At 39.4% G+C, this 13,713-nt stretch overlaps 1 protein-coding gene across 1 annotated transcript in view; it reads right to left on the bottom strand.

Moving 5' to 3' along the window:
* The window catches only part of FOCAD (focadhesin), a 312,127-nt gene that overhangs the window by 266,582 nt on the left and 31,832 nt on the right, over positions 1–13,713 (bottom strand). Inside the window, exon 4 of the mRNA XM_082656700.1 lies at positions 12,475–12,629. Coding sequence (XP_082512826.1) covers positions 12,475–12,629 — 155 coding nt within the window. The remainder of the gene's footprint in view (positions 1–12,474; positions 12,630–13,713) is intronic.

Below are 13,713 nucleotides of genomic sequence, written 5' to 3'. Positions count from 1 at the left end.
GAACATTTTCAGGATCTGGAACTAGCCCTTAGACAAGCAGGCTGGCTGTGTTTGAGGTACACAGGTACCCAGAAAGTTATTTAACAAATCAAAGTGAAGACTTTTAATCAAGGCGGAGGAGATCTGATTAGATATTATGACTAACTTGTTCATAGTGTAATATGTTCGAGAGATGTCATTACCAAAAAAAGGCATATCCAACTGTTTACTGGATAGTCCCTTTTCAGTATCTCAATTGTGCCGCAAATTCAACATGTCCAAAACCAAACTCATGTTCTTCCCACATACCTGGTCTTCTAATGTTTCCTATCTACCTGGTAGAGAAGCCAGAAATCAAGGAGTCACCTTTGATATATCCCTTTCAGTGATCCACATATTCAATCCACCTCAAATGCTTCACTCCCTAAATATCTCCCAAATCCATCTATTTCCCTTCATCTCTAGGAAGCAACTATCATCCCTCACCTGAACTACAGTAACAGCCACCTAAAATCATCTCCCTGTACCACACTATTTGCCTATCCAAAACCCAGCACTTTTAATGTTATGTGCACACTGAAGCCAGAGTGGTCTTTTTGAAACCACTGATACTCACCACTACACTTCAGTAGATTTCCTCTGCACTCAGGATAAAGACCCAAATCCTGCAGATCAGCCATCATGAATGTCTGATGGCTGAATTGTCTGAGCCCTACTTCTCTTCCCAGCTTCATCTCAAACCACTCTCCTCTTGCTCTTGAAATTTTTCAGGCCTTCCTAACTAATCATCTTCCCTCCCACCACAGGGACCTGGCACATGCTACTTCCTGTAACTGGAAAATTCTACCCTCTCCTATTTGCCTATAAAATTTTATTCAATCCTCAGTCTCATGTCAAGTGTCACTTCATCAGCGAAGCCTTCCCTGTCCTCCATGACAAGGTCAAACTCCCACATTAAAGGCACTCTCAGCACAGTGTTCTTGTTTGAATGTAGTTTAATATATAATTGTGTGACTATGTGATTATGGCAATCTCTCTCTTTAAATGAAAAGCATCATGAGTGCAATGACTATGTCTGCTTTCCTCACCATGATCTCACAGCACCTAGTAGAGGTATACAGGAGATATTCAATAAGTGTTTAATTAGTAGATGGATAGATGGATGGATGGAAGACAGCTAAGGTATTGTCTTGCTTAGATACAGAGGTGACCTTTGAAGGTAATTTCTAGTTCTATAATTATGTGATTTTACATATGCACACTGAAATTACAGTATCATATATTTATTATTATAAAGTTTGTTATTTAGTTTATTACTAAATAAGCTAATATGAATGATATTACTAGTTGTGCTTATAGTCCTCTCTGAGATTGTACATTTAGCAAATGAGGGAATTGTAAAGACTGGGAAGATAAAGTTAACATAATACCCTTTATATTATCAAGCAATGAAATAATCCTGTTGGGGGAAGGGAGGCAAGTGTTTTCTGTTGGGTGTTGTTTTTTTTTTTAATACATCTTAAGCCACGTAGAAACAACATTAAAACCAACTTAAGACTCCTTACAGAATAAGTAAAATAAAAGAAATATTCAGTATGGTAAAAAGAGATTTAACTACTATGTTGAATTTGCCCACCATGCAGCTAAGTTCACCACACTACCAATTAACACCTAAGAGAATCTTATGAATATTAGATGGTTCCTGTGACTTAAGATCAGAGCAGCTGCAAGAAGACCCCTTTGGAAGATGCTATTTTTTTTCACTCCCTTCCCTCTTAATTCATTTGTTATATATGAACATCATTAAATAGCAATAGGACTTTTGAAGCTACTAAAATTTCTTCCCCTCTCTCTCTCTCTCTCCTTCTCTCTCTCTCTCTCTCTCTCTCTCTCTCTCAAGCTGCTTCTAAAAGAGTGGGTCTAAAATAAACTCAAAATAGTGAAAAGATAATAAAGTCTCAAAATATGATTTTTTAAAAAGAAGGAAGAAGATAGAAATACATCAATTATGTTTAAATCCATGAGCTCATTATAATTCTTTATAAAATAAAATCTAATTGTTCAATACTGAAGAAGCCGTAAAAAAAAAAAAACTGATTGTTTTGAAGTTTAGTAAATAAAGAAAAAAATCAAGTATATATCCTGCCCTTCCTATACAAACTGTACTACTTACTGGGTAACCAAACAGTAGATATGGGGATGGTTCTCTTTATAGCAATATTTCAAGTAATAAGTGAAGAAAAAAATTGTAGAATTAAAATGTCACTATTTTGAATCTCCTAATGAATTAATGGATCTAGCCATTAAGCATCAACTGCTAACACCATTATGTCCCTCCCCATGGAAGAACACATTGCTCCCTATGAAGAAGTCTTCCCCCCATGACACGCCCCTGCAAGAACGACAAAAACTGAACTTAAATCTCATCAAATTTCTAGAGCAAAATTTACAGGAAATGCAGAGAAATAAGTTAAAGCACACCATGGAGAAGCAGCCAGCAAAATCCATACTGTGGGAATCACTGCAAACAACCAAGTTTCTTCAATAAATTGTAAGAAAGAGAGAGGCAGCCAGAGAAATATGGATATATGTGAAGGGGAGATCCTATAGGTTAAAAGAGATGTTAAAGAATTAACAACTAATTCTTATTTGGATGGTTATTCAAACAAATTGTTTAAAGAATATTATTAGCGGGCTTCCCTGGTGGCGCAGTGGTTGAGAGTCCGCCTGCCGATGCAGGGGACACGGGTTCGTGCCCCAGTCCGGGAAGATCCCACATGCCGCGGAGCGGCTGGGCCCATGAGCCATGGCCGCTGAGCCTGCGCGTCCGGAGCCTGTGCTCCGCAGCGGGAGAGGCCACAACAGTGAGAGGCCCGCGTACCGCAAAAAATATATATATATATTATTAGCAATTAGAAATCTAAATACTGACTAGACATTTAAAAACTACACACACACACAAAACGCACACACATATATCCAGGTGTAATAATCACATTACTGTTATGTTTTTTAAAAAGAGATATATACTTAATATCTACAGAAGAAATTATACAATGTCCGGGATTTGCTCCAAAAGAATATGGTAGAATGGAGGCGGATGAGATTATGGATGAACAGGACTGGCCATGAGCTAAAGGTTGTTAGGCTGAGTGATAGGAACATGAGGGTTCATAACACTATTCTACTTACTTCTGAAATTTTCTTTTAAATGTTTAAAAATCAAAGAGTTCCTCTTTGTAACACCTATTTTTTTCCAGAATTTTCTTGGCTATTTTTTTGTATCACACTCCAAGCTAGTTTCCTTCCTTTACCTCCCTTCCCTTGGCAACCAAGGCAGTGGTTGCTGCTATCATTATTGCTGTTTGGAGAGATAATACATGCTTTCAAAAAAATATTCCAGAGGATGGTGATGATGATGATGATGATGATGATGGAAAACATGGTGGCATTTTGCCATCACAATAAAACAATCATGTTATCTTTGACGATGACTCTCCATCCACTCAATCTCTCCTCCCTCTATCCCATTTTAATCTTTTTTTTTTTTTTTTTTGGCTGTGCGGCATGACATTCGGGATCTTAGTTCCCCTACCAGGGATCAAACCTGTGCCCCCTGCAGTAGAAGCGCAGATCTTAACCACTGGACCTCTAGGGAAGTGCCCACTCCTCCCTCGATCCCAGTCAGAGTAACACAGATAGAATATCATCACCTGTACTTAAGTACAATTACGTTTCAAAGCTAGAGCTGAGCTGAGAGGCTGAGAGATACCTATTTCTAGAGTCATGGCTTTACCCCAAGTTCAATCTTCAGTAATAATGTCCCAGTCTCCTCTCTGTTTTGAGAATTACCACTCCTTGTCCATTCATATGGTTACTATAGAAAGGATCCCAGCATACGAATATTCACACAATGAAGACCCAGCCTGTAGAGGGTTAAATTGCCGTTCCCCCCACCACCCACCACGACCACCACCACCCCCCACCCCACAAAAAAAAAGTACATCTAAGTCCTAATCCCTGGTTCCTGTGCATGTGACTTTATTTGGAAATAAGATCTTTAAAGATATAACTAAGGATCTTAAGATGAGATCATCCTGGGTGGGCCTTAAATCCAATGACTGGTATCCTTATCACACAAAGGAGAGAAAAGATTTGAAACACAGAGAAGGTCATGGAAAGACAGAGGCGGAGATTTCAATTACGCAGACACAAGCCAAAGAACATCAAGGGTTGCCAGCAGCCACCAGAAGCTAGGAAAGAGGCATGGAACTGACTCTCCCAGCCTCCAGAAGGAACCAATCCTGCTGACACCGTGGTTTTGGGCTTCTGGCCTTCAGAATTGTGGAATAATAAACTTCTGTTGCTTTAAGTTTGTAGTCATTTGTTACAGCAGCCCTAGAAAACTAATACACAGCCCCTAGCAGAACTGACTGATCCAGGAGTGAACATCTCACACATGCTGGTCCTTGGAAATCTGTAATTGTGGCCAAGAAATTCAAACCTCAGTCTGGCTATCTCTTACAGATAAGAGATGTTAACCCAGGAGCAGGTGGTGTCCTGTAGACTAGGAAGCAGAGAAGTCAGTTTGCTGCAAGGGAGAAGAGACACACAGCCTGTATCCAGTTTGTTTCTGAGGCCCAGGTACATCCCTGTTCTTAAGTCCTGTGGGACACCCCTTTAGCAAAAAAATTAAAATCACCGTTTTATGCTCAAACGAGTTCAAGTGGGTTTCTGTAACTCGTAGCCCACAGAGTCCTGTCACACTCAAGAACCTTCTGCCCAAAGTCCTTTAGTAAAGGTCGGCTGGAACAAGTCCTTTCTTGGGTAGCTGCCAAAACAAACTGAACTGACTCAAGAACCCTCTAAGAGGGAGCAAAGGAAACTTCAGGCCTGAGCTACAAGCGCAGTGACAAGAAACAATGCAAAAAAAAAGGTGGGAATGTAAATTGATACAGCCACTATGGAGAACAGTATGGAAGTTGCTTAAAAAACTAAAAATAGAGCTACCATATGATCCTGAAATCCTGCTCCTGGGCATTTATCTGGAGAAAAACTTAATTCAAAAAGACACATGCACACCAACGTTCATATCAGAACTATTTACAATAGCCAAGACATGGAAGCAACGTAAGTGTCTATCGACAGATGAATGGATAAAGAAGATGTCGTACATATATACAATGGAATATTACTCAGCCATTAAAAAAGAATGAAATAATGCCACTTGCAGCAACATGGATGGACCTGGAGATTATCATACTAAGTGAAGTAATCCAGACAGAGAAAGACAAATATCATATGATATTGCTTATATGTGGAATCTAAAGAAAAGATACAAATGAACTTATTTACAAAACAGAAATTGACTCACAGACATAGAAAACAAACTTATGGTTACCAAAGGAGGGGGGAGGGATAAATGAGGAGTTTGGGATTAACATATATACACTACTATATATAAAACAGCTAACCCATAAGGGCCTACTGTATAACACAGGGAACTATACTCAATATCTTGTAATAACCTATAATGGAAGAGAATATTAAAAAAGAATATATATATATGTGTATATATATAAACTGAATCACTTTGCTGTACACCTGAAACTAACACAACATTGTAAATCAACTGTATTTCAATAAAAATTTTTAAAAAAGGACTTCCCTGGTGGCGCAGTGGTTGAGAGTCCGCCTGCCAATGCAGGGGACACAGGTTCGTGCCCCGGTCTGGGAAGATCCCACATGGTACGGAGTGGCTGGGCCCGTGAGCCATGGCTGCTGCGCCTGCGCGTCCGGAGCCTGTGCTCCGCAACGGGGAGGCCACAACAGTGAGAGGCCCGCGTACCACAAAAAAATAAACTCATTAATTTTAAAAAATGGAAGCTCAATTTTCACTGGCATAAGAGCCAAACCCAGATCTCATCATAAGGAGTGTGGGTCAATAATGATGCTGAACACTCCAGAGAAAAAGAAAAGAAAAAAATGTTTGGTCAAGCTGTACAAACTATACTAATTAAAACCCAGAAAAATTGCTCTTCACTAGGTAAATACAGCACAATTACTACTGTGCATATGAATACCATATCTCAGGTTTCCTTTGGGGTTTATTTGATTACAGCATTAAATACTGCTCATGTATGCTCGGTCTCCTTTTGAAAAGACTACAATTAATGCTTGGTTCTTTAGCTTCGAAATATTCTAAATATGAGATGCAAGGAAGTACCCATAATAATTTTTCTTTTTTTTTTTTTTTGCGGTACGCGGGCCTGTCACTGTTGTGGCCTCTCCCGTTGCGGAGCACAGGCTCCGGACCCGCAGGCGCAGCGGCCATGGCTCACGGGCCCAGCCGCTCCGCGGCATGTGGGATCTTCCCGGACCGGGGCACGAACCCGTGTCCCCTGCATCGGCAGGCGGACTCTCAACCACTGTGCCACCAGGGAAGCCCCGCATACTAATTTTTTGACCAGGGATGAAAATAACAAAAATTTGCATTGAAGAGAATTATACAAACATCCCAAAAGAGGGCATCCTGGGTATCATGGGAGCAAATGGTACAAATGTAGCCAAGTCTCTTTTTAACTAGAAAGGGTAAGTGGTCAGTTTTAAGTACAGTAAGTCACCAGCAAATAAGAGAATGTTAAACACTAGATTAATGATCAAGTCATTTCCTAAATTTATAATAAAATTATATGAGAAAAGAGAGACGGAGCCAGGAAGAAAGGGAGGAAATAAAAAAACAGTTCTGTGGAACCCATGGTTAACCCATAAATGACAAAAAATAATGTTTCTTTCAAAAAAATCTAAAAGATATAATGCTATTGAGTTTTTGCTTGGGAAAGTTCTAAGTACCAGAAAACAGCCTGATTTCTTCTGAAGCACTTTTCCATTATAAAAGTAACATGTATTTCAGTAGTCACTTTTCTTAAACCACCTAAAAACACCTTAGCATAAATACATGACTCTTACAATGGAATATTTTGTGACAAACAAAGTCTTCAACCAGATCAGTTAACTTAAAAAGACATAGGGCAGAATGTCCTAGATGAGAAAAGTGGCTAGAATTACTTTTCTGGTGATGAGCTACAAGTTGAGAGAGATTCTGTAATTTTAGAGAAAGAAAAAGAATTCGAAAAAAGGAAAAGAGAACATCTGAAAACAAGCTAAAAGGCTTACGGAATACTTAAAAGACAAGATGAGGAGACAGACATGGTCCAAGAATTCTGTCATTGTCAGATAAGAGTTAAAATTAAATGAGCAATGATACCAATGTAGATATAAACCCTGAAACCAACTCAAATTCATGAAAAATTCTCTGACTCCCTGGCTGCAAATGAAAGCATGCTAACTAAGACTGTCTTCCTCAAATCTTGGAAAAACCTCATAAAGGCATCCTTCTTTGGTTCTTCTTCTCCTGCCAAATAAAATAAAGAGAAAGAAGCTAAATAGTACAGAAAAGCCTCAATAATACAAGGTATGAATACAGCGTCTCCTTGTTGCTAACCGTTTCCTACATGATAACAAAGCAATTAAGTGTTCCAAGGAACAGGGTCATCGACAAAAGAAAAGACCCTGAGAGAGAAGAATTTTCTCATGAAATTACCCTAAATCTTAACTGCAAATAGTTCTCAAAGTCATTTTAAATCTAACTGGACCCTCATCAATCCATGATCAAAGACTCACTGGATCCAGCAGCTTTGGCCGGGACCTATTATGGGCATTTATTAATATCCTATTTGAGATTTATTAAAAAGTAGCCTTTAGGAATCTCAGAAAATAGACTTTAATCTCTCACACCCTAATACATTTTTTTCCACCAAATACATAAATTGCAGGTCCATTCCCTGTTTGAAAGCACAAAAGGAACAAAATGAAGCGCTAGTTTATCTAGAGCATAACCGTCCTACCAAACACATTTTTTGAAAGAAGGGGTGGCGGGTCGGGGAAGCAGCTGAACTGAAATTACAGGCTGTCATGACATCTCAGTATCGAAAACTAAATACCTGGTTCCACAGGAGAGTACTGTTTTTATTCACAATCCCGTTACTAAGCAACTATAACAATGGCTGCATGAGCTTTCTAGAAGCTAGTGCAGTTAAGGGAGGGGGCGGGGATCTAAGGAAAGAAAAATGAGGAAACTCCTTGCTTTGGCAATCTTTATCATAGGATAAACTCAAATGTAAAAACAAAAACAATCTAAACTGAAAACAAGCAGTTCTTTAAAGGATAAGAAAAGGACATGCTACTATGTATATCATTCTCCCTAATTTTATTTAATTTCAAAATTTACATTTAACTGGTGATAATAATTTCCTAACTGTGTTTTCTCTGTAGCCCCCTTCTTTCCTTCACCCTCCCTAGGGAATATTTTTTTTTTTTCAAATTTCCTTACTGATTAAAAGAACATTTTCAACCTCTTAAATCCACTTCTTTGTTTACAGAAGCTATAAAAACTAGTTTACAATTGTTTCATGTTGCCTCAGCTTTGAACCGAGAACACTCTGGACATCCAACTATTCCTTTGAAGGGAACAGTCTCTCAAACAGAGCCAGATACTTTCCCAGCCACTCCCTGAAGTTTAGACAACCAGAGCTTTACCAATGTCAAGTCTTACTCAAAGTTAGACTATACAATGTAGCAGGCTCTAGACCAATGTTTCTCAAATTGTGGGTTGGATTTGGGGGTGGGGGGTGGTTAAGAGGAGGCAGCTTTTCATACATGTTCCAAGGGAATTTACATACTAGACCTGCAAAGATCCAAGGAGCAGGTTATAAGGCTAGGAGAGAGAACCTCACTGACTTTTCCTCCATCTTTCCTTGCAGCTTTCAACATTTACTGCAATGCTGAGAAAGCTCTGGAAGCTACATCTTCTAAATATCTATTCCACAGAAGGATGCCGTTTCTCTCTCCTCTTTCCCTCTTTCTCTCTTCCTCTCTCCCTCCCTTCTCTCTCCATCTCCCTCTCTCCCTCCCTTCCTCTCCCTCTCCTTCTTTCTCTCTCCCTCTGAAGAATGTTAGGATACTAGGTAGGCAAAATGAAAAAATACAGTTTTAGGCTCATTCTTCTGCATCAAAGCTGAGCAATCGTTGTGTGGCTCTGTTCCCAAGGTGCCTCTAGACTGCCATAAATCTCTATTTTAAGAAGAGAAAGCCACAGACAAGAAGAAATTTAAACACTGGAAATTGAAGATCCAAAATGTCTCAGCCAAGAACCACAGGGAAATGACAAACTCATTTTTGTTTTTAGATCCCAAAGATAAAAGATGGTTTTCTGTCTCAGAAGATTCCCTGAGGAGCATTTGGAGGAGGAGGCTGTTTGGATCCCTGTTTTTAATTAAATTAAATTTAATTTATTAAATTTGATTCTCATTTTGCTTTTGTTAAGGCATAAACAATGCAAAGTATAGTCTTTGTAATCACTACAAACCACAAAGCTCTACTACTTGAAATAAAACAAAGGAAATTCTTCAGAAATTATCCTTACCTCTACTGACAACAATAAAGAAAACCTAGCACTTATATAACACATTTCACGATCAAACTGATGCAAAAGTTAAATTGGTTAGCTTCAGAACCTACTCTGCCTACATCTCCTGTGGCTAACAATTTAGACAACATGAACACTCTAAGAAACTTTAAAAAAAGTTTTTTCAGGATCCTTCAATTGTTAAAATTCCTATATTTGCTTACCATAAAATTCAAGGCTTTCTTCTATATCTTGGTCATATTTCCAAAGACCCTTGAAAACTAATGGTAACCTATATGTGTAAGATTACTCATTGAAGCACTGCCTATAATTGCAAATAATTGAAAACAATAGGGAATTGGTAAATTACGGCATATTCATACAATGGAATATTATACAGCCAGAAAAAATAGAAAGCACTTTATGTATGGTAAGGAATGATGTCCAAGATATATTTGCTTCATTGAAAAATGCAAAATAAGGAATACTATGTATAGTAGGCTACTAATTTTTTTTAAGAAAAAACATGTACATATAAATTTTCAGTTATATGTACATACAGCATCTTTAGAAGGACAACACCACCTGTTAAGAGTTTTACCTGAGGAGAAAAACTGAGATACAGAGGAAAGACAGAGAATTTGCCTCCTACACCCTTTTGAATTTTTTACCACGTGAACATGTTGCTAATTCAAAAAATGTATTTTTTAATTTTAAAAAATCTAATATTACTGACAAATTTTCACATATACAGATGACATGCTGATCCACTCTCAGCAAAGCTTATGCTTTTTGGTTTACAATAGTGATGATGGACTTATACTGATGTGTGAAGGATATCCCACACCAGCATAATTTTCTAATAGGACATTCTGGAATTAAAGGTATAACCTAACATGCTCTAATTATCCCTTAGTCAGAGACATTAGCTGGCCCCTGGCCCCTTTAGCTGCTGATACTCTTACTTTTGGATATAAACAGTACAACTAGACAATGCAAGGAGGTTCTATGTTTGTGAATTTTAAGGCATTTGAAAATATTTAGGGAGGAACTAATACTACACCTGCATTTAAAAAAAAGGGTGAGGCAAAATCTAGGTGGCTTGCTTAAGGGCAACCAATAAGTTACAAAAAGAGAGACACATTAAAACTTAACCTTTTAGGACTTCCCTGGTGGTACAATGGTTAAGAATCCACCTGCCAATGCAGGGGACACGGGTTTGAGCCCTGGTCTGGGAAGATCCCACATGCCATGGAGCAAGTAAGCCCGTGCACCACAACTACTGAGACTGTGCTCTAGAGCCTGCGAGCCACAGCTATTGAGCCCACATGCCACAACTACTGAAGCCCACACGCCTATAGCCCGTGCTCTGCAACAGGAGAAGCCACCGCAATAAGAAGCCCGCACAGTGCAATGAGAAGCCCGCGCAGTGCAACAAAGACGCAACGCGGCCAATAAATAAAAAAATAAAAAAATTTTTTAAAAAACAAAAACTTAACCTTTTAAAAGCCGCCTCAAAACTAATCTTTTAAAACTAATCTTTCTAAAAACATTTGAGTCTGTGCGCGTGCGTGCATGCGCACATGGGTGTGCACACAAAGAAAAAGACAGAAAATGAGTTAAGTTTTTAGCCATGATCGAACCTTACTTATTCAGAAAGATTTGGTCATCTACTAACTGCTGAAGAGTGTGCTAGAGACAAAAATACAGGTTAAAAATAGAAATATATTGTGAAAGAGCAAGTAGCCCAGCTGAGAAGAGGGAAGTGTCTAGGCAGGAGAGGTGACATCTGAGCTGAGCCTTGAAGGATGAAGAAGATGATATCAGAAAGAGAAGGGGAAGGAACATTCCATGCAGAGGTACAGTATGCACAGGCTCGGGAACAGGTATGTACGGCTTAGAGGAGGGTTCATGGCAGAAAACGCAGGTTGCAGAAGGTGGGAACTAGTTTGGGAAGGGCACGTATACCATGCTAAAGGGCTTGGACTTATAAATGTAGATAGCAGAATATAAAGAAAAAAATCAAGGCTCCAAAAAGATTCAAAGAGTTGATGTAAGGGAACAAAATAAGATTTGTGAAGAAAGGTTAAAAGGCCAGAGGTTACTTAACCTAATAGACCTCAAGTCTAGGAAGGCACTGTCCATACATTGATGGTTACAGTTGTACTCCGTCTCCACAGAAGGCAGAAAAAAAGATTAAGTATTCAGCTCTGATGATACTACAGTAAAGGTGAGTAAGAAACATCAGGAGAACAAGTAACCCCACAGAGAAGGAGGCGGGGGCCTGGGTTAAGAGTTGGGAGAAGGGGACAGAAGCTCAAATGATTTAAAGCAGGCAAAACTGAGGGCATATAGATCAAGACCACTTCTTGAAGCAAAGAGTGGCACCTCCTTTTCAGGGAGTATCTTACAAGAGATGCTCACTTCCATGGGATGGTTCAAATACAGTCTTGTTTGACTACCTCAGAATGCCCATTTTATCCCCTGGGATTCCATTAACCTCAGTCTGTGAATGGAATAAATATGGTCATTCCAAACAAATTCAAAGAACATTATTTACTTGGAATAATCAGGGGAAGACATGTCTAAACCACAAAATGCTTTTAAAGAAATTAGTGCTGTTAGTTTCTAACGCATGCACTGATGCTAAAGGCTGACCAAGTATTGCCAATAGTGTATAAACTTTACCACTGTGGAATGATGCTTATGGGCAACCTTCTTTCTTAAAATAAGTCAGGAATTTGTACTGCAAACTGTGAGTTATAAACTACTTAGCTATTCCTTAAAAAGAGCAATGACAAAATAAGCAGAACCCCAAAACTTAAGTACAGCAAATGACCACAAATCCCCAAACTTTTAGAGCTTAAATTAGCATGTTCTCACCACATATGAAATTTCAACTGCATGACATTTTTAGGGAAATAAAAACAACTGGCAAGTAGGATGAATGGTGACCCTTAATGGCAAATGAATGAATTTTTTTCTAAAACTTTAAATCATTAACTGATGAAACATGAAGGAAAGAGCACCTGGTCGATGGAATCAAGTTGAGAATCCCATTGAGAACATAGCTGAACTCCGCAAGATCCTGAGCGACAAGGGCTACCAGACCCTCACAGCAGGCTGTTCGAACCACGACATTATCACTGCAACATTTCTCCCACAGCAAGTTCAAAGCAGGAGTCTGAAATCAAACAAGTGATTAAAACACACGTCTGATGAGCAGCAAATGCATATACACTCCCAGCCATTCATCAAAGTGTAATTCGGGGCTTCCCTGGTGGTGCAGTGGTTGAGAGTCCGCCTGCCGATGCAGGGGACACAGGTTCGTGCCCCGGTCCGGGAAGATCCCACATGCCGCGGAGCGGCTGGGCCCGTGAGCCATGGCCGCTGAGGCCACAGCAGTGAGAGGCCCGCGTACCGCAAAAAAAAAAAAAAAAGTGTAATTCGTTCACAGTGGGCTAACTTTCCTCTACAAAAACCATGTCACACCATTTGTAGAATACACTAAAGTCGGTTTTCCAAGAGAGGTAATGGCTATGTTCTGATATAGCAACTCTCTCTCATCTGGTGCCTTTGCTGCAAAATGAGGCTGGCTGCAGAAGTATGACCTGAGTCCGAGCAACACAACTACTAGGAGATCGAAACTATGACTTGGCTCCAGCACTGTGCTCTAACTAAGCCATTTAACCAGACATGAACAATACCAGCATATCAGTTAGTCTAAGTTGGACTCCAAATCATACCTATGCTTCAAGCCCTAAATGGCAGTAACATTTTCAGAAAATGTTCCTGCTCTCCTCCCACCAACCTCTATCACCCACATGCCACCCCACTGTCCCCCACAATGTCCCTGCCCCAAGTGATTGAAGCTGAATGTGGACCCAGAGGAAGGAGACAGAAGTAGGACAGGCTACGAGCAAGCTGCTGGTTCCATGACTACAAACAAAAGCCTAGAAAAAGTGTTTTGTCCAAGGAAGACTGTGACTTCTCCCCCTCACGCTGTGAACCTGTCACTTTTGACAGGAAAGCACCGGAAGGACACACAGATAAATATAACTTCTTTATTTTGAAAAATCCTATAAAAAGAGAAGTTCTAGCTTTCATAACTTTCTCAGGAACTCATGAGCCTCCCCTCAAAAATAAAGGTTCACTACTAATGATAAACCTCTATTTGAATGTATTGTGGGTTAAGTCCATTTAGATTTTACATGTTGTTTTGGGGATTTTTTTTTTTTTTGCTTTTTTTTTTTAAAGAACACACAATG

The sequence above is a fragment of the Grampus griseus genome (assembly GCF_964374135.1).
Source record: "Grampus griseus genome assembly, chromosome: 6".
Taxonomy (NCBI): Eukaryota; Metazoa; Chordata; class Mammalia; order Artiodactyla; family Delphinidae; genus Grampus; species Grampus griseus.
The sequence above is the reverse complement of the archived record's forward strand: the minus strand, read 5'-3'. Positions and strand labels throughout refer to the sequence as shown.